General features: G+C 57.4%; 2 protein-coding genes across 5 annotated transcripts; both read right to left on the reverse strand.

The window, feature by feature from the left end:
* On the reverse strand, positions 1-11259 carry LOC102969804 (KH-type splicing regulatory protein). 3 transcript variants are annotated; one of them, XM_042977939.1, is made up of 20 exons: positions 10377-10611; positions 9206-9302; positions 8554-8592; positions 8156-8195; positions 7187-7236; positions 6869-6940; positions 5935-5992; positions 5465-5639; positions 5180-5278; positions 4752-4850; positions 4536-4638; positions 3748-3848; positions 3476-3620; positions 3228-3388; positions 3022-3131; positions 2550-2638; positions 2245-2442; positions 2063-2140; positions 1811-1971; positions 1-651 (listed from the first exon to the last, which is right to left on the reverse strand). In XM_042977939.1, exons 1-20 carry the CDS (start codon positions 10383-10385, stop codon positions 643-645), a joined length of 1893 nt encoding a protein of 630 aa, XP_042833873.1. In that variant the 5' UTR covers positions 10386-10611; the 3' UTR covers positions 1-642. The 3 variants fall into 3 exon arrangements, with proteins under 3 accessions (XP_042833873.1, XP_042833872.1, XP_042833871.1); XM_042977938.1 differs by lacking the exons at positions 1-651; positions 10377-10611 and adding an exon at positions 10903-11259 and having other exon boundaries at positions 1202-1971; XM_042977937.1 differs by lacking the exon at positions 1-651 and having other exon boundaries at positions 1202-1971; positions 10377-10610.
* A 1384-nt stretch (positions 11260-12643) lies between these two features.
* Positions 12644-19499, reverse strand: SLC25A41 (solute carrier family 25 member 41). Of its 2 annotated transcripts, none has more exons than XM_007075135.3 (7): positions 18062-19499; positions 17667-17822; positions 17084-17236; positions 16798-16905; positions 14131-14298; positions 13892-14039; positions 12644-13093 (listed from the first exon to the last, which is right to left on the reverse strand). In XM_007075135.3, exons 1-7 carry the CDS (start codon positions 18260-18262, stop codon positions 12921-12923), a joined length of 1107 nt encoding a protein of 368 aa, XP_007075197.1. In that variant the 5' UTR covers positions 18263-19499; the 3' UTR covers positions 12644-12920. The 2 variants fall into 2 exon arrangements, with proteins under 2 accessions (XP_007075197.1, XP_042833879.1); XM_042977945.1 differs by having other exon boundaries at positions 17667-17851; positions 18062-18083.

The following is a 19499-nucleotide window of genomic DNA, read 5'->3' on the forward strand; positions in this document are numbered from 1 at the left end:
CAGGGGAGCCGAGCGAGGCGGGAGAAAAGAGGAGGAGCAGAGGCCGAGGGGCTCGACTGAGGGGGGAGAAGGGGGGGTCCTGAAATAGCAACACCTGGTCCAAGGAATGTTCCAACTCTAACTAAAAAAAAGAAATAGCAAGAGTGACTTTTTTTCCTTTTTAAAAGTTTATTTTAAAAACACGAAGAGGGCCAAGGGTGGTAGGAAGAAAATGAATTGCTTTCCCCTGAAAGAGGCAGTTTCAGGAAGGGATAGAGATTTTTATATATATATATATAATTTTATAGGTTTTGTTTGCTTTTTGTGTTTTTTATATTTAAATTTTTTTTTTTTTTTTTGGCAGAGATTTAATTCTATCTTCTATGGCTGGCTCAACATGAAAGATCCCAATTTTGAAAGAAAAAAAGCATGAGACACACAGAATGAGCGAGAGAGTGAGAGCCCAGCATCGCCCAGGGCATGACCTCCAAGCCACTCACAGCGAGGGCGCCCCCAGCACCCCCCACGGCAGCCATCGCTCTCTCGCCAAACAAACGAGGGAAAAAAAAAAAAAAAAGAACACAAAAAAGCCCCCAAACAGAACAAAATGGAAAAAAAATAATAAAAGATTTTCACAGATGAAGAAGTTCACATTCATTCGATTCATTGAGCCTGCGGAGAGGGAAGAGATAGGAATCGGTCACTACGGGGAGGGGAGGAAGGGGCGGGAGACTGGGGGGACGGTGGCGAGGAGGGGGCCAGGAAGCCCCTCCCCTGAACCTGTGGCGAGCTGTAACTGTCTAGGCAAGTGCTCCGGGGAACTCGGCCGAAGTCAGACTGGCTCCTTGATGGAGGAGGAGGAGGAGGAGGAGGAGGAGGAGGAGGAGGAGGAGGAGGAGGAAGAGTGACGTAAAGACCAGGAGGAGAGAAGCGGGGTGGGGGGGCCGCAGAGACAGAGCAGGGCGGGGGGGGGGGGGGGTGGGGAGAGAAGCGCGCTTGGGGTTTGGGAGGGGGGAGGGGGGCCCTCTGTCCTCAGGAAGGCAGGTGCTCCGGCGCATCACAACATGACAATGTCAGAGATCACGGTGTCCCCACAACACCCCTGTGAGGTAGGTTGGAAGGTGGCGGCGATCGTCATGCCCACTTCACAGACAAAACCGGGACACAGAGGCAGGCGCGAGAGCGGAGGAGGCAGAGCCCGGGGAAGGGGGTGGAGAAGGGGGTGCGGGGGGGGGGGGTGGGGGGGGCGCCCTGGGGCCGGCCCCCTTGGCAAGCTCCCCGAGTCCCAGCAGAGCCAGGGCTGACCCGCGCGGGGGCCGCCTGCAACACACAGTCACTTGGACACGGGGGAAAGACCGTGGGGTTAAAAATAAAAGAATGCCAGGAACAAAACCCAAAAAAGTAACGCGGAGAGGGGAAAACACATCCGTTTTCTTCCCGAGTGGCCAGATTTTGAGTGAGCGAGTGAGCAGCCAGGATGGCGACCGACGTCTGTGCCGCTGGCCTGCCCCCCCACCCCCAGGACTACCCACCAGTTCAACAGTTCCACCTTGTATTGGTTTCGCGCTCTCCCCCAGCATCGCGACAGCGTGACACAGGAACAAGCGGGCCGGCGCAGGGAGGCCTCTTCGTTTAACCTCTGGACCCAGCGCACACTTCCCCAGCTCGTGGGGACTCCCGGAGACCTCTGGCCACACGGCCCCCGCTGCAGGCATCAAGGACACACCCCGCAGGGGAAGGGATTTCCGGCGCTACCCACTAAGGCAGGATGGACGGTGGCCGGGGGTTGGAAGGAAAAAGGAGGAGGAGGAGGGTGGCAATTCCCACTTGCCTGCTGCTGTCCCTGCTGTGTGGGTGGAGGCTGGGGGCCGCCGGGACCTGGAGTCTGTCCGTAGTAAGCGGCCTGCTGTCTGTAATATTCAGCCCAGGCGGCACTGTAGTCTGGCTGGGAGCCTGGGGGCGCTCCCGGACCCCCTCCGGTGGCCACTTGAGCTGCGGGCAAGCAGAGGGTGAGCGAGTGAGGCCGGGAGCTGGAGGGCCTGGACCCAGCGCTGCCCCGCCCCCAGAGCCCCCGGCAGCTCACCCTGCTTCTTGTAGTACTCCTCCCAGGCCTTCGTGTAGTCCTGTTGTGGCGGTGCTCCGGGCTGCTGGGGCTGCTGGCCTGCAGGAGGGAGGCGGCGGGAGGTCAGAGGACGGACGGCACCGGGACCTGGCTGCCTCTCACCAGCCTCCGGCCTGAGCCCCCGAGGCCGCCCGCACACTCACCGATCTTCTTGTAATACTCTTCCCAGGCCTTAGTGTAGTCCGACTGGCCAGCGGGTGGGGGCTGAGGGGGCTCGCCCTGGGCAGGTGGGGCCGCGGGGGCTGGCGCAGGGCCGGGCACGGGGCCTGGGGGCTGCTGGTAGTAGTGTGAGTAGTAGGCGGCCCAGGCGGCATTGGGGTCTGCGGCGGCTGCAGCTTTATCTGTGGGAGGGCGGGGTGGGCTGAGGGGCGGTGCGGGAGGCCAGCCCTGCCCTCCCCACCTGGGCAGCCACGCCCTGCCCTGCCCCGCATCTGGGCAGCCTACTTACTTGGGTCGTGAGGAGCAGGTGGCTGCCACTGGGGGTAGGTATTGCCCCAGCCCTGGGGTGGGTACTGGTGAGGAGGCGGCCCCCCCGCACTGCAGGACAGAGAAGGGGCGACGGGTGAGCCGGGACTGTCGCTCCACGGGGGCAGGCCCGGCTGGCAGGAAAGGGGCCCAGGCCCGGCCGGCCACAGGCTCCTCGCCCAGGAAAAGACGAGACGATCAATGCCAAAAGAGACACACTGTGCTGCTCTGGGATGTGAAAGTCCCCCAAATACAACCTCCATGAGTTTGCCCATTAGGTGGGAGACTACGGTCAACATCTGTGCTGTCTATGGAACAGGAGGCTGGGCTGGGCCTTGCCTAGGGCCGAGACTATTAGCACATCTTGATGTGAGTGAAAATGGGGCCCGTGGCTCTTCCTGCCAGCACAGCAGCCCCTGAGCCCCAAATCCCAGGAGACGGAGACCAATACTCACTGCGGGGGAGCCCCAGGTGGCCCCTGGTTGAAAGGCCCGGGGTTGAAGGGCCCCATGGGGCCAGCAGGGCCTGGTCCCCCTGGGCCTGGTCCAACTGGGCAGAGGGGGCCCTGGAGGAAGGAGGAGCAGATGGTCAGTGGAAGGAAGGGGGGGCGGTTGAGAAACAGGAGCCGGGTCCAGGCTCTAAGAACCCCTCCCGAGCCCACCTCAATCTTTTCCTCAATGAGCTGCTTGGCGTGGTCAATCTGTTGGGGTGAGCCCCGGATTATGAACAATTTGAAATTGGGGTCCCCGTTGGGCGGCAGCTGCCGGGAGATCTCCACAAAGGCGCCTGTCTGCTGGTTTATGGCTTTCACATTTTCGCCACCTGTGGGAGCCACAGGCAGTGAAGGGCAGGCAGGAGAGGGCAGGAGAGGAGTGGAGTGCATGTGGGGCGCAGGTGGGGCCTACTCACCTCGGCCGATGACCAGCCCACACTTGTGAGTGGGGATGGAGAAGGTCATCTCTCCACCAGGGGGGCCCCAGTTGCCTTGGCCCCTTCCTCGCCCCCGGCCCCCCGGGGGCATGCCAGGACCCCCTGGAGGGCCTGGGGGTCCACTCTGCAAGACAGGGAGGAGAGGGAGTGAACACAGAAAGCCAGCCTGGCCCCTGGACTCCTCTGGTGGGGCCGGGCCAGCCCCCCGCTGCACCCACCAGCTGCTGGCCGCACACCCCGGTGCCACCTACCCTGAGGCTCTGGAGGAGATCATTGATGATCCGTGCTGCGTGCTCACACCGGTCTGGGGGCCCCATTATGTGAGCTATCTTCTCGGGACCTGTCCCATCATCTGAAGCCGGCACCCACAGAACAGAGATGGATTTTAAGGAAAAGCACAACACCAAGCCCCCATAACACCGCCTCTGCGAGATAGACATCGTGCCAAGCCAGGTGTCAGAAATATCTCGGGCTCAAACTGCCGCTCACCACACTCCCAAGTATTGAGGAGCGGGCGGGAGATGCCGGTGGGCCCACATTTCCAGATGAGAAAACCGACCACTTAGGACAGGGTGGCAGCCGAGGCTTCTTCCTGTTTGGGGCACCCCGGGACTAATAGGTACCTTTTACTGAGCTAAAAAGGACAACAGACCTCTGAAAGGCAACAGAGCAATCCTTCCTCCCCACAGGCCTGCCACTTGGGAGACTGAGCTGGGGCAGTGATCTGATCTGGTCCAGGCCGCCCCCAGTCAGGATGGGCTACGTGGTAGGGAAGAGGAAAAGGGACAGATCTGGTGACAGAAGACATCGCCTTTGGACTTGGGAAGTGTGTTGGGAAGTGTGCCCCTCAGCAACTGTCTCACATGGCTGTGCCCTCTTCCGCTGTGGCGAAGGAGGCACCACAAGGAGGTCCCAAACTCAACAAGGTTCACACCGCGGTGCCAAGGCATCTCAGCGGACTCTCGGAAGACTCCCTAGGACACAGCTGGTGGACACAGTCGCCCTCCAGCCAGCTCATCTACTCGGCGAAGCCCCTGACCTTGCTTAAACTGTATCCGCACACCAGCATCATTCTGGATCTTCTTGATCATCTCTCCGCTCCGGCCAATAACCACCCCGACAGAATGCCTGGGCACCGGCACCTGAGGGAGGGGTAGAGGAGGGTCCAGCTGGGTCCTGTCCCCGCAGCTGTGGCGCCCTCCACCCACCACACCCAGCCCATGGCCCTCCATCATCGGGGTAGGCCCGCACTCACGTCAATGCCCCCGCCAATCCGGGATCCGTACTCGTTCCGGTCCCCAAAGCCACCCTGGTCACGCTCCCGGAGGATGTCCATCACCATCTCGCAGGCTTGCTGCAAACACACAGGGCACGCTCTACTCCAACACCACTCCCCCGGCGTCCCACCACCCAAGGGCCCATGGGTCGAGGCTGAGCCCATCAGCGCCCCGCTGAGCTCCTGCCCTGCCGTCCCGAGAGAGGGAGGAGGAAGGATGGCCAGCAACCCCCATTTTCCAGATAGGAAAATGAAAGATCAGAGTTTAGTCCTCTTACTTGTGTCCAGCACTGGGAGGGACAGCTCAGCATGAGAGCGCTCTCGAATACTGCTTCCCCTTTCAATCAAATCCCGAGCCCCATCTGTCACTCACTTCTCCAGGTGCCCCAACACCCCGGGGTTCTCACCTGCACTTTGTAAGGATCCCCAATGATGCGAAGAGGCTTGTCCACGTTCGTGTTCTGGGAGCCATCTTGAATTAAAATCATCTTCACTCCAGCTCGTTCCTTCACAACCAATGTGGATAGTCAGTGCTGGGCTTTCAAAGGACTTTCTGGGGCTAGTGCACGTGGGTGGGGCAGATATGACCACAAGGGTAAGAGGCTCTGGCAAAGCAGCCGGTGGGGTATGCACACGCAGATGCAGGAAGGAGACTTTCCTGGGACAGGAGGAGCTTCCGTCCCAGCCCTCACCTGCAGCTGCTTAATGGTCTCGCCACCTTTGCCGATGACCAGGCCAGCCTTCCCTGCGGGGATCATGATCTCCTGTACAGTGCCGTTCTGGCCCCCGTTGGCATTGTCGTGGAACTGTCCTGGGGGGCCCCCACGACCCCGAGAGACGATGTCATCCAGCATCATCTTTGCTTTCCTGGGAAGGAGAAGACTGGGACTGAGACACCTGAGAGAGTACTGGCCTGACAGCCCCGTCCAGCTCAAAGGGAAGAAGGTGAGTCCGACACGCGTGTCTGGCAAATGACGACGAGGAAGAGGGTCCATCCCCAGGGCTAGGGCTGGGGCCATTCGGGTTGTTTTCCCAGATCTTCGGAGTCAGGGGAATCGAAAATCAGTACAGTCCCTGGCGAGGGCGACGCCCCCAACTTTCCAAAGGATGGAGAGACCTTCTGCTTGCTCCCCTCATCACAAGGGCCCAGCAAGGGACTTACTGGACAGACTCCGGGGCTCCTGTCAAGGATACGCTGCGCTCTGGTAGGCCACCGCTGTCTGGAGAAAAGAGACAGGGTCAATGCCTTTCTGAGTCTGTGGACACCGGAGAAAGGCTTTCTATGGAGATGACGAAAGTTGCACTACCAGTGGCCACTTCTGCCACCATTCAGTGGCCTGACAAACCACTACCTTGCCAAACACCCGGGAGGCTGCTCTATGCAAGACCAAGGTCAGGAAGCTCACAGTCCAGGAAAGGCGACAGATCTTTCAGGGACAAAGACGAGATGGAAGGAGGTGTCCTGAACCTAGGCCACTTCTGCCACCGTTGAGGACCACACATGCACTCTCCACGGCCTATGAAGGCCACTACGTTAGAGCAAGTCCTCAGACACCCCTGCACAGCAGTCCTTGCCTGGCCTTCAAATCTAGGCCTGGCCTCAAAGTCATTCCCTTGAATGCACCTCCCTGCTTCACACGTTCTCACTGATTTTCCACCAGGTGCTTAGTTCAGATGGTGACTTAACTAATCGCTTAGAGCAGGATCTAAATCAAGACTTTTTTTTTTTTTTTAAAGTAGGCTCCAAACCCAGCATGGAGCCCAATGCGGGGCTTGTACTCCCGACCCTGAGATCAAGACCTGAGCTAAGATCAAGAGTCAGACGCTTTATCAACGGAGCCACCCAGACGCCCCTAGAACAAGACTTCCTATATTCAATTTTCGACTCTCCACCTCAGCCCTCCCCCTGCAAGCGTACAATGGAAGAAACCAAAGTTGCAGCCACACCGCAGGGCACTGTGCTGTACGAGTGGAGACCCTGCTCTGAGCCCGGCACACAGAAAGCACTCGGTGAACACCAACCCATTTCACTTCTGTCCTGTCGGAGTCCAGCCCAACCCCCCATGCCCGTCGTGACACAAGTCTGGCTCTCCTACCTGGAGAGATCTGGACTTTGCAGCCTGAATCCTGCTGGATTTTGTTAATCTGTTCACCTCCTCTGCCAATGACTAGGTGGAGAAAAAGGAAAAAATAGAAAGGATTGGTAAGGGTACCCTAGCGCTGAGAAGACTGTGGCAGGGGTTCCTGGCCTCCCCTCCCCAGAGAGTTCCACCATCCTCCCTGCCCAGAGTGGACAGGTGAGAGCGGAGCGGACCACAGGAGGCCTGCTCAGACCAAAGGCTCTGGGCCAACAGGGGCTCCCAGGGCGCGGTCCCTGACAGGGCGTGATGGGCATCCCACAGTGACCCACTCACTTAGTCCCACCATGCCATCTGGGACCCTGTACTCTTCTGTCATTGAAGTCCTGCAAAGACAGATGGTAACAATCAGTCTCAAGTGGGAAAGAAGACAGGGGGAGGGGAATGGAAGAGACGGGAGAGTCTCCAGCAGAAAAGGCCGCTGGAAGCCAGAGCTCCTAACCTGTTCCTAGGCCACAGCTCCTAACCTGCAGGGTCCTTGGTGCTTCCAGCCTCTGGCCCTGCTTCCCACCAAGGGCGGGCCTAAGCAGAACCCTAAGAGAGTACAGGACCCCCTCTCCCCACAGCAAGCCACTCAACCTCTCGAGGACTCATCTTCCCCATTCGGACCGTGAGAGGCTTGGTTGAGGTCAGCGTGACCCCTGAACTAGTGCTGTTCCACTGATTCGGGACAAGAGCAAACACTCAGACCATTTACAGAATTCCGATACAGAATTTTGAGTCTCTAGACTCAAAAGAAAAAAGATCTGTATCTTTTTCACGTCCTTTCTCTAGTAAGCCCTTACTATATTTTACGTAATTAAAAAGTGAAACAACGTGGTCCTTCACGAACAATTCTATGTCAGATCCACTGGACTCGTTCTGGGGGGCAAAAAAGTTAAGAACCCCAAGCCCCATCAGCTCTCAGGGCTCAAACATTTGCAGAAGGCGGACAAGAAACCCACGGCCAGCCCCCCGCCCTTCTGGGAAGATGGCTGTCTGCTGAGGGTCTCACCACAGTGCACAGAGACCACCCCCTCCTTCATCATGGCCACATGCTCCCCTCCCCTCCCTAGGCCCTACACACAGACCAACATAGGAGCAAATGCTGCTCCTCTGCCTCCTGGGCCTCTCTCTGGCCAAGTAGCAGTGGGGACGAGGCCGTAAAACGGTGTACCCCCCGACACAGCTCTCCCCACATCAGCAAGGAAGGCCAGAAGACAGCTGACAGACGAGGAAACAAGCGTTCTCCAAATCGTGACTTACCTGGGGGGAGGATGGATGGGTCCAAGTTGAGAACTGATGGCTGCAGAGAGAAAACCCAAAGCAAAGATTGGCCTGGCTCCTCCTTGGGACCCTGAACACTGCTGGCCCCCCGGCACTCCTGCCTGCGTGAGGAGTGGCTGGAACTTACTAGAGTGCTTCTGAGCCTTCCTGAGCGCTCAAGTGTGATAAGCCCACCTCACATCAGCACACCCACTGACTGTCCCTGCCTCAATCTCTGGGGGCTCTGGGATCCCTAGAGCTCATGGACCCCAGATGATGAATACCCAGAGCCTCCACAAAGGACAGATGCCCTCTGCCTAGAGCTTCCAGCTCCCGACTCCTAAAAATCTCTTAAGACCCTGACACTGCCCTCTGCCTGCATCATCCAATGGACTTACAGTCTCCCTGGGAAGCCAGTTTCTTGCTCTCCGGTTGGTCTGTGAAAGAGAGAGGATGTCAGATGCTGCACCCACCCACCCACAGCTGCCTCAAATCTGATGCTGGTGCCACACGGCCTGGCAAACAACCCCCCCTCCCCCACCCCCACCCCCAGAGCCCAGACAGGAGAGTAGCAGGGACCAACCCCAGAAGAGGGACAGACTTCCATCAGTCCCACCACCAGCACTAAGGGTGAAACAGTCCTTCCGAATGGGAACAAGGACGGCAACACTCGAGTCCAGGGGCAAGGAGGGCTGGGGTGAAAGTCCGGTTTGGGTTGATCCCCACACTGATCACTTTGGCTGCCGTGGGCAGTGCTGCATGCCCTAGGGCCAGCCACACTGCACTTCTGTGGGGCCTCGATAAAACCGTGAGCACTTCCCAAGCCTACCAGAAGGGGAGGAACAATCTTGAGAACTTACAACTTGGACCTAGTCACAATCTGCTCCTCTCAGCCACCTGATACCCCAGAAAGGCAGCCCGAACAAAAAGAACGAACAAAGCTGGGACGGCTGAGGTTTTAAAAGACCAAATGGCAGTGGGCTTCCCCCTGACTCTGAGCCAAACAAAGGCCACCCCCAGGCCTTCCTCCCAGCAGGTAGTTACAGTTACCTCCATCTTCTAACTGCCTCTTTTGGCCCCCAAAACCAAAATCAGGAGTGCTGTTATTCACTGTGGTAGCAGCGTCGCCTCCAATTTTGGCTGCGATCTAGAAACAAAATTGTAAGCACACAAGATTACCACCAAAACCCAACCTTCCCTGGTGCTCGGCTCAACTTCTCGGAACCTACCCAAGGACTCAGCGTTCGAGAGTCATCCAGGAATTTCAAAACTCCCTTTCTGGATGAGATTTGTACCTACGCTGCTCGTGATCCGACGGGCAAGCCACACTGATCTGCTCTCGAGAGAGTCCCCAGGTTGCCTCCACGAGGGAACCAGGGAACCAGAACGTGTGACTGTAGCCCCACTCTTCTGAGATGTTAAAGAGCACAACTTTCCTTTATCTCCCTCACCCTCAAAATCTTTGTATCTGTTGAACAAACTGTAAGGACGTTTTTGCTTAAAGGCATCTGAAACCTTCGTTCCACCAAAACAAAAGACCCTCTTGGGGCACACATGTTACATTTTAGACACGTGAAGAACAACTTCAAACAAGCCTGGTCCAACAAATTTAAAACCAGAGTCCGTTTGTGGGATTATCACAAGTTTTCCAAAGAAACACAAACCATGAGCTAAGCTGAGGATCTATCTTCCACCTCTCCCCATTTTTTTTTTTTTTAAACACTTGGGGGCCAAAGCTCTTAGGATGAAGACTTTTTCCTATTAACTCTCCCCGTTGTAACTGCTTCTCAGTTAAAGCACTTGGGTGGGCGTCCAGATTAAGTGCACATTAGAACCCTACCTGTCCCATCTCATAGGTGAGAAAGCCACAGACCACACTGGGCGGGGAACAGGGCGTTCACCTAACGGGACCTCCCACTCTGCCCTGGAGGCACTGAACAACCCAGGGAAAGCACTCTTGCGGGAATGCACTCAGTCGGCCCCCCGCTGGTCGGCTTCCCGGGAGGGCGGCAAAGTTCTCCCATTCTACAGGCCTCCTTCCCTCCAGGACGTGGGGAGGCCGCAAATGGAGCCGGGGAGGTCAGTCACACCAGCATGTGACACCTCCACGTTACCATCACGCCTCAAAACACAGAGGTGGGACCCTCCCCCCTTTCCAAAAGAGGCAGACCACGCTTTCAAGGCACCGGAAGCATCAAAAAGAGCCAGCCCCTATGCCTACCCTCCCCATTTCGCCTAAGTGCTCGGCCGCTCTGATAGCAGAAGGGTCCCTCTTCCACTTTCCAGGCTGAAGAGGAAGAGCTGTTTTCCTCTCGAAGTCCCTTCTGCCCGGGGAGCAGACAAAAATGCGACTGGGCTGGGGGCAAACGGGGCCCTCTACCCTGATGGCGAGATGAGGGCAACGCCAAGACCGTCCCCCGGGGAAGGTGGACACTTTGCTTCCAGGAGAGGGGAGCACGCCCTCGGGTGTCCTAAGAGAAGGGCTCCCCAAGTGAGTCCCCGCTTTCCGGAGCCCCTTGAACATGCAGGGGCCACTCCTGGCGACCCCCCGGACGCCCCATGCCCCTGCAGGGGGTCACCCGCTGGGGGCCACTGGAGACACCCCGAGCGGCCCTGGCCCCCGCCTACCGCCCCACGTGACCCCGCGGCGGCCTCGCGCCCCCCCCCACCCGCGACCCCGCGCGCGCGCGCGTGACCCCGCCCCCTCCCCCGCCCGCGCGCGCCCCTCAGGCCCGCGGCCTCCTCACCTGGCGGGCCCGCTGCACGGCGTCGGCGAAGGCGTCCTTGCGGATCCCCGGGCCTCCCCCGCCGGGCGGCTGGGAGGGACCCCCGGCCGAACCCCCGCCCGGGCCGCCGCCGCCGGGGCCGCCGCCGCCCCGGTCCCCCGCGCCCGGCGGGCCCGGCGGAGGGCCTCCCCCGGCGCCTCCCGCTCCCCCGGCTCCCCCGCCGCCGCCGGCGGGCGGCGGCGGCCCGGGCGGGGGTCCTCCTGTGCTGTAGTCCGACATGGCGCGGCGGGGCCGGGCCTGGCGCGGAGGCTGAAGCTGAGGAGGAGGCGGCGGCGGCGGCGGCTCAACGCGGGAACAAGGCCTCGCTCCACACGGCCGCGGAGCACTCTGGGAACCCAGCGGCTGGGAAGACGACGAGGGGGGAGAGGGACGCCCCCTCCCGCCGCCGGCGTGACGGACGGCGCAGCCAGGCCAATGGGAGGCGGCCGCCGCTCCTGGGACACCAATCGCGGGCTCCGGAGGCGAGCGGCCAATCGGAGTGCCGCGAGAGGCAGTGGGCGGGAGGCGCCGCGTGACCGACAGCTCTCGTAGGCAGTGGGCTGCCGGCTGCCGGTCCTGGGCGGGCAAATCGAGGAGACCCGAAAGGGCAGGAGGCCCAATGAAGCGGGAGTTCCAGAACTACGGGGCGACTTCAGAGCCGGATTGACGGCTCCAGAGAGTCAAGTGGACGGGAAGGAGGGGACTGACGAAAGGCCCCTTTCAACAGGCTGGGCGGGCGCCAGGTGAGATAATCGTGCACGCAAGCCAATGAGTACACGCAGGAGGCGGTTCTTGTCAAGATTGGCAGTCGATTTAACCCAATTCCTGACGAGTCCTGGGTGACGAGCTTAGGTTTGGACAGGATTGCTTTCCCCGTTAACCAGAATCCTTTTCTAGCCTTGATTTCTAAGCCAATGGCTGGGTGGTGGGGGCGGTGCAAGGTGACAGACACCGCTGCAGACAAATGGCAGTGAAGGCAGTAAAGGTGCCCAGTTTTGGTGGGAGCCAGTGGAAGCGCAGCTGCATTGGGGCGGAGCCGGCCACCCAGACGACGAGAGGCGATTGGCGGTAGCGGGAGTGAATGGCAGTCGACGTGGGCAGTGCCGACCGGCTGCGGGAATTCGGGCCTGACGTCTGAGTTAGCGCCCCTGGAGCCTGACTGGGTAGGCCGAACACATGGCCTGCTCGAGGTCTTGGAGATCGGTGCTTCCGGGGGTGGGGTGGCCCGAGAGTAGGAGGGAACCCAGGGATCCCCTGTATCCCTTCACTTCAACACCCAGGATTCTGGAGCCCCCACTTCTCTTCCAGGATTCAGTGAAACCAGTTCCCGTCCAGAATGCAAGGGTCTAGAGCCGTTGGTTCTCTCCTAGGACCCTAATGCCACACCCCACACCCGCTTCACATAAGGTCTGGGATCTGAGCTACAAGCACCCGTCCTAGGTACTCAATTTCTCTCCTGAACCCAGGTATCCGGTAGCTTTACAATTCCTATTCAGGTACAAGGGGTCCAAGATATCCAGCCCCCACTCCGGGCCCCCGGGATCCCAGGTACCTGGCTTCCACTTTTGGACCCAGATATCTGAAGCGACCAGCTCCCTCTTAGACCTAGGGTATTCCAGGTCCCCAACTCATCTCCTGGTACCAAGGATTCCTAGTCCCCTCCTAGACCCAGAGATTCCAGACACCCAGCTCCTCTCTTGGACCCAGGTCTCCCAGACCCATCCAGCAGAAACCGTGTCTTTATTTCAGATAGTCTCCTTGTCCACCATGTCACCCTGAAGCCAGGACAAGCCATAATGGGCCAAATTGGAGTCCAGACTAGTCCCAGCCTGCACCCTGGGGAGGGGTCCCCAAGAATCTTCTGACCCAGGCCCCCAGACTGCTTCTCCTGACAAAAACTGCCCCACCCCCCTCGGGCCTCAGCCTGGAGGGCTCTTTGGGCCAGGGGACACTGGACCCTCCTGTCCATTTCTGCCCAGGGTGTGTCGACCAGACACTGTCTATACGCCCAGGGTTTTCTTCATGGCCTCATACACCACATAGCTGATGCCACCTGCTGGCAACACCTTCAGTAAGGTGGGAGTCATGCCTCGGTACAGCCCAGGCCAACCCTGCTGGGCCAGGATCCGCCGGAAGATTCCACACATGGTGGGGTTTGATCCCTTCACGGTGTCTGTGGAAACAGGGGAAAGCTTAGAGTTGATCCAGTCTCCTGGGGGGCTAGAATGTTGCGGGGTGGGTGAAGCCAGGGCCAGAGGTGTGGGGGTCAGTTGGGAAGGAGTCTGGAAGACTTTTAGAGGAAATTGGTCAGTTTGGGGAGAGTGGGAGTTTTAAGGATTTGTTTTTAGGAGCAGCCTGAAAAACATTCAGGCTTATTTGGGAGGGAGCTTCTGAGATCTCCCGGAGACTTGGCAAGTGTGCTAAGGGGTAGTTTGGGGATATTTTTAAGATTAGGGTAGTGAACTGAGGACCTGTTTGGATGTTTGTGGATTGGTTCAGGGGCTGGGCGTCCATTTGGGGAAGCCACATTTGGGGAGTATCCAGGTTAGTGGGGGCAGTGGTTATGACATCTTCCTATGACATTGGGACATCTAAGAGTCAGATTTAGCAAATTTAGGAACTTCAGGAATTTTGACTTTTGGAGCCAATAAGAGCTGGGTCTGTTTTGAAGAAGTTGGGGGACATTTTGGGGAAACTATGACTGGAGGCCAGTATGGGGGCCTGGGTCGTGTTTGGGGACATTTGTGGGGGTCAGTTGAACTAAGTGAACTAAAATGTTCGTTTTAGTGGTTTGTAGGTTAATTTCAGGGCCGGGATCAGATTTGGGGGTGAGTCTTGGTGGGCTCAGAGGTCAGCAAAGTTGGCCAGGATCAGATGTGGAGAGTTTGGGAGTCAGTTTCAGGGGATGAGAAAGTTCAGAGTCAAGGCCGAGGGGAGGGGCATGTCCAGTGGCTAGTGGCGCTAGTCTGACCTTGGGCCTGCATCCTGGTGCGCACCAGAGTCAGCGGGTAACTGGCCATCTGGCCACAGGTCGTGGACAGCGTCACAGATGACAAACTGACCAGGCCACTAGGATTCTCCATGTCCCTGCCTGACTTCAGCCAGAAACACCTGAGCATCTGCAAAAGAAAGGAGTCAGGAGGACGTTCACGACGGGCCTGGGTTCATACCACTCCTGGCCCTCCCCGCCCCGGGGTGGGGGACCCACACCTCGTAGACGGCCAGGTCGGTGCAGGCATAGGGGATGATCCCAAGCATGTTGGGCAGGTAGCCGCGGTACAGGGCACGGGTGCCCTCCCGCTCCAGGATCTGCCTTGCACAGTCCAGCAGCCCCTTGTACTGGCCGGTCCGGCGCAGGGTCAGCCGCGTCTTCAGCACCTGGGGAGCGGGAGGAGGGAGGTGGCTTACCTGAATGTGCTCATTGACCCTCAGCAGCGGCTGTTGTCTCCATCCTACAGCTGAAGAAGCTGAAGCTCAAAAGTGCACAGAGCTGAGTTTCAAACCCAGAGCCATCCGACCCCTCGGCCCGTGTATGATCTTGAGCCAGGGTTCAGAAGCTCAAGTGCTGACGGAGGTCGGGAGGCTAACGGAAGCGATGTGGACTGAGTGGAGGCTGCGGCCGCTTACCCCTAGCGGCAGCCAGACATCATGCCATGGGAATGCAGAGCCCAGGTGGCCAGATTTGCCAGTTTTCCAAGAGGAGCCAGACGTTGGGATTTGTATGAAATGCCCCGACATCAAAATACTGGCCACTCCACAATTGCACACCAAGTGCAGTAGGCAGGATTCTAAGGTGGTCCTCAAGAGGTTCCCACCCCCTGATGTGTATGCCCCCCCCGCACCCCCCCCCGACCTTGATAATGTGCTAGACTTGTAAATAGGATTGGGTATCACTCCCCTTGACAAGTTACATGACATGATGAAAATGAAGGGATTTTGCAGATGTAATGGAGGTCCTTAAGCAGTTGGCTTTAAGTGAAATGACACAAATGGTGCTGGGTGGGCCTGACCAAATCAGGCGAGCCTTTTAAAAGAGTCTGCTGCCAGAGACAGAAGAAATCGGAGAGATTTGGGAGCATCCCAGACACTCTTCAGTTCGTCTTAAACAAGCAGGCTGCTGTGGAGAGGACCACATGGCAGGGAACAGTGGGTGGCCTCTGGGAGCTGAGGACCTCAGTCCTACAACCATAAGAAACTGAATCCTGCCGGGGTGCTGGGTACCTCAGTTGGTTAAGCCTCTGACTTTGGTTCAGTTTATGATCTCACAGTTCATGAGTTCGAGCCCCATGTCGGGCTCTGTGCTGAGAGCTCGGAGCCTGGAGCCTGCTTCAGATTCTAGGTCTCTCTCTCTCTCTGCCCCTCCCCCACTTGTGCACTTGCGAGCTCTCTCTCTAAAAAAAAAGAAGGAAAGAAAGAAAGAAAAGAAAAAGGAAAGGAAAGAAACAAGAACTGAGTCCTGCCAACGACCAGCAATCTTGTCCGAAGACCCAGGCCTCTCATGGGTTCATTGTTGCCCAACCAGCACCTTGATTTCAGCCTGATGGGACCCTGAGCAGAAAACCCGACTAGCTGGGCGCCTGGATGGCTCTGTCTCTGCCCCTCCCCAACTTGTGCTGTGTGTGTCTCTCAAAAATAAAAATAAAAACATTAGGAAAAAAAAAAAGAAGAAGAAGACCCGAATAGCCAGGGCCCAGGTATGACCCACAGAGAAACATAATAAATCTGTATCATTTGAGGCCACTGAGTCTGTGGCAGTTTGTTAGGTAGCAACAGCACACAAATATCCTGGAGGAAATTTAACTAGTCAAGGGCAAGAATTATATGGAAAAAAAAATTTTTTTTTTAAAGACCGTTAAAGCACATAAAAGGAGATGTGAACAAATGGAAATGTTTTCCATTGCTAAAAAATACCAATAGGTGACTTTGTTTTCTGAACTAGACAAGTTACTCCTAAAGTTTATATGGGAGACCCAACGGGAATGACCTGATAAAGAAGAGAAAGGATGGGGCAGTGGTGAGAAAGCATAAGATCAAGCCTCAAAAATTAAAGACAGTAGATAAAACTACAGGGGTGCCTGGCTGGCTCATTTGGGGGGAGCACGCAACTCTTGATCGCAGGGTCGTGAGTTTAAGACCCACGTTGGGTGTAGAGATCACTTAAGTTAATAAAATAAAGAAATGGAGGCAAAACTATATCGGCAGTAAAATGATTGGTGGTTTCCAGGGATTCAGGAGGGAAGCAGGAAGGGGTGAGTCAGTGGAACACAGAGGATCTTTCGGGCAGTGGAACTACTCTGTATGACCCTGTAGTGGCAGATACATGTCATTATACATTTGTACAAACTCATAGAACATACAAGGAGCAAACCTAATGGCAACTAAGGGCTTTAGTAATAATGTATCTATATCAGCTCATTGATTGCAACAAATGTACCACCCCGGGGGCGATGTTAATAGCAGAAACTTTGTACATGTGGAGAGAGGTATAAGGGACCTCTGTACTTCCTGCTCAATTTTTCTGTAAATCTAAAACTGCTGTACAAAAATAAAATCTTAATTGTCACCCACCCACCCAAAGAAAGAAAAAAGACATGAGTGTGTGGACAGACCCTCCTGAGCAAGGAGACGAAAGCCAAAATTACACCCAAACACACACAGTTTAGTAAATTACACAGGTGGCATCTTGGGGCATTGAAGAGAAAAGGAGGGGACCCGTCCAGTAAATAGATGTGGGAAGCATCTGGAATAAGGGTTTGACACACACCTCCTAGGAAGGAGAAGATGAGGAGGAGGGGAAGAGGGAGATAAGAAGGAGGAAAAGTAGCCACTGGCAGCTGGTTTTCACCTTGTTTCTTCTTCCACGAGGTATTCTCTTACCTCCATGGGGTTGATGAGCGTCTGGGAGGTGGCCACAGCTAGGGAGCCGGCAAGGAGCCGTTCCTGAATGGGTGGGGACCCGTGCACTCCGCAGAAGTAATTCTTACACTGGGGGAGGAGAGAGGAGCAGGAGAGAACCGCTCACCATCTTCCTAGCTGGAACCCACCCTGGGTCTGGGGCCAGAGGGTGCAGGTGTGTCTTGGGTAGGGATCTGGGCTTGTGAGGGGTGTCAGTCGGGTGTGGGTCGAAGGGTGGGGCTGGAGAAAGCAGGCTGTCCCCGCCCACCTGTTCAAAGACAGAGAACTTGATGGCATACTCGGGGGCAATCTTGAGGACGTTGATGCCATTGCCCCGCCACAAGGAGCGGAAGCCCCCCTCCTGGACCATGCTTCGGAGCCCCCCCAGCAGGTTCATGAAGTTAGTCTTGGAGGAGTAGACCTGCGGGGAGGGAGGCCCCCGGCCCTGTGAGGAGCACCCTCCCCCCCGCCCTCATCTCCCCCTCCATCCCAGCTTGGAGCTCAACCCCATCCCGTCCCCACTCTGTCCCTGGCCAGCCCCACAGTTCTGCGACGCAGCACACACACCCGGAGGCCCATCTCCTCATCTTCCTCTCCTCGCCAGGCCCAGTTTGCCTTCAAGGCCATCCGAAGACCCTATCCCCGATTCCCTTACCCCCAGTTCAACCTGCGTGCCGCCTCCACATTGGCTCCCGTTCTACCCTCGCTCTTCTCTCTCCTGACTCCAACCCTCGTCCCGGCCCCACCCGCACCCCCAACCTGCCCTCCATCGTCTCTCTCCCTCTCGCTCTCTCCTCTCCACCTCCGTCCACCCCCACGCCGAGGGCTCCCACGCCGCACTCTACGCGCACCTGCATGTACACCTTGGCTCGGTCCAGAGGGGCCGTGCCAGTGCGGGATACCGCGCCTGCCATGGCTCCTGAGAGCAGAAACTTCCAGAGGGCCCCCTCGCTATCCACTTCGAGGACATCCACGGGGACCATCAGCTGCTCTCCTGTGTCCAGCACCTGCAGGGCAGACCCAGCTCCCACCCACACTATGAGCCAGGTTGGAGCTCTTTCCTCGAATCTCCAGAAAGCCCTCCAGGTGAAAGGCCCACCCCGGTCCCCACTGCTTCAAGGTGGGGCTGCAGGTCCGCTCGGAGGGGAGTGGGTCATGCAGAGGGGGCAGGCGGCATGGCCTTGTGGCCCAGCGGCCAGGCTGTGGGGGGCGGGGGTGCTGGTAGACCTACAGTTCCCAAACTCACCTGCTGTGATGGGAGATGCTCCAGGTCATTTTCACCGACGTGCCCAAACACATACCCATACACGTGTGTACAGCCCGGGTTCCGGGAGGGGGGCGGGGGGGGGCTTGGAGGTGGGGCTTTGGTGAGTAAGGCCTTGACCCTCTTAAACAGGGTCTGGACCCTCAAGCAGGGCTTCTGAGCCCCCTCGGGTTGGGCTCCCATGCAGCTGGAGGGTTAGGACGCCCAGATTCAAAACCCAGCAACCATGTGGGAGAGCCACCTTGTCAATTTGGGCACCAGAGCATGATGAGGTCACAGAGGCCCTTGTGACCTCACTGGATATGGTGGGCAGAATGAGGGTGTCCCCCACAAAATGCCCACGTCCAAATCCCTCTGAACCCACGAACTTGTCATGTTACACGGCAAAGGGGAAAGTAAATTTGCCGAAGGAATTAGGGTCGCTAACCAACCGGCTGATGAGACAGAGAGGTTATTCTGGATCGACTGCACGGGTCCGGTCTGACCTCCTGAGTCCTTAAACAGTGAAGAGGAAAGTACAGCTTTCGGTGTTCAAAGGATTCAGTGTAAGAAGGACTCGACCGAGCTTCGCTGGCGTTGCAGGTGGGGGAGGCATCCGCCAGTCCCCGAGTGCGGGCAGACCCTCCTCGAAGCTGGAAAAAGCCAGGAAGCAGATTCTCCCCTGGAAGTCTCCGGAAGGAGCTTGACTTTGGCCCCGTGAGATTCATGTCAGACCTCTGACCTCTAGAACAATAGACTCGTGTTGTTTGAAGCCACCAAGTTTGTGGTCATTTGTTAGAGCAGCCAGAGGAAACTAACGCACTGGGTTTCGTTGTCATGGCAATGGGAGACAGAAGTGAGGGAGAATGGGAAGGTTCTGGAGTTCTGGAAGGGAGAGACACCGTTGGTCCCCAAAATAAGGCAGGCCGTAGGGTTGGAGGCAGCCCGGGTTTGAATCCCATCTAGGACAACTCTTGCTGTGTGTGACCTTGGGATACTCGCTTTACTTCTCTGAGTTTCAGTTTCTGCATTTGTAAATCGGAAGTAATGCTAAGCCCTACCGCATGGAGTCAATGGGCTCTAAGGAGTCTTCAGGGAGAGAACACCCATCCTCCAAGTGGTTTGGTTCAAAAATCTTGTTGTCATCCGTGATTCCTCCCTCTCTCTCATGCACACGCTGTCAGCAAATCCTGGCTTAACCTTTAACATACACCCAGAATCTGGCTGCTTCTAACCACGTCTCGGGCCTCCACGCTGGTCCAGCCCCATGTTGGGTCCCCTGGACAGGTGCCGTCATGCCCACTCTGATCCCTCCCACTCTCACCCCCCAGTCTGTCCTCCCCACAGTGGCCACCAGAGGACACCAGTGAGCACCTGAGTCCCATCCTGCCCTCTGCCCACAGCCCTCCAGGGCTCCCACCACCCCAGGTAGAAGCCCAAG

The sequence above is a fragment of the Panthera tigris genome, chromosome A2, assembly GCF_018350195.1.
Source record: "Panthera tigris isolate Pti1 chromosome A2, P.tigris_Pti1_mat1.1, whole genome shotgun sequence".
Lineage (NCBI taxonomy): Eukaryota > Metazoa > Chordata > Mammalia > Carnivora > Felidae > Panthera > Panthera tigris.

Excerpts from the sequence above, each read along its gene's own strand:
- LOC102969804 (XM_042977938.1), bottom strand. The coding sequence starts at position 11,160 with ATGTCGGACTACAGCACAGGAGGACCCCCGCCCGGGCCGCCGCCGCCC. Across the intron at positions 9,303-10,902 it reads CCGTGCAGCGGGCCCGCCAG|ATCGCAGCCAAAATTGGAGG; the intron begins GTGAGGAGGCCG and ends TTTTGTTTCTAG. Across the intron at positions 4,851-5,179 it reads GGGATCCTTACAAAGTGCAG|CAAGCCTGCGAGATGGTGAT; the intron begins GTGAGAACCCCG and ends GTGTGTTTGCAG.
- SLC25A41 (XM_007075135.3), bottom strand. The coding sequence starts at position 18,262 with ATGGGAGCCCAACCCGAGGGGGCTCAGAAGCCCTGCTTGAGGGTCCAG. Across the intron at positions 16,906-17,083 it reads AGTTCTCTGTCTTTGAACAG|TGTAAGAATTACTTCTGCGG; the intron begins GTGGGCGGGGAC and ends CTCCTCCCCCAG. Across the intron at positions 13,094-13,891 it reads CACCAGGATGCAGGCCCAAG|ACACCGTGAAGGGATCAAAC; the intron begins GTCAGACTAGCG and ends CTGTTTCCACAG.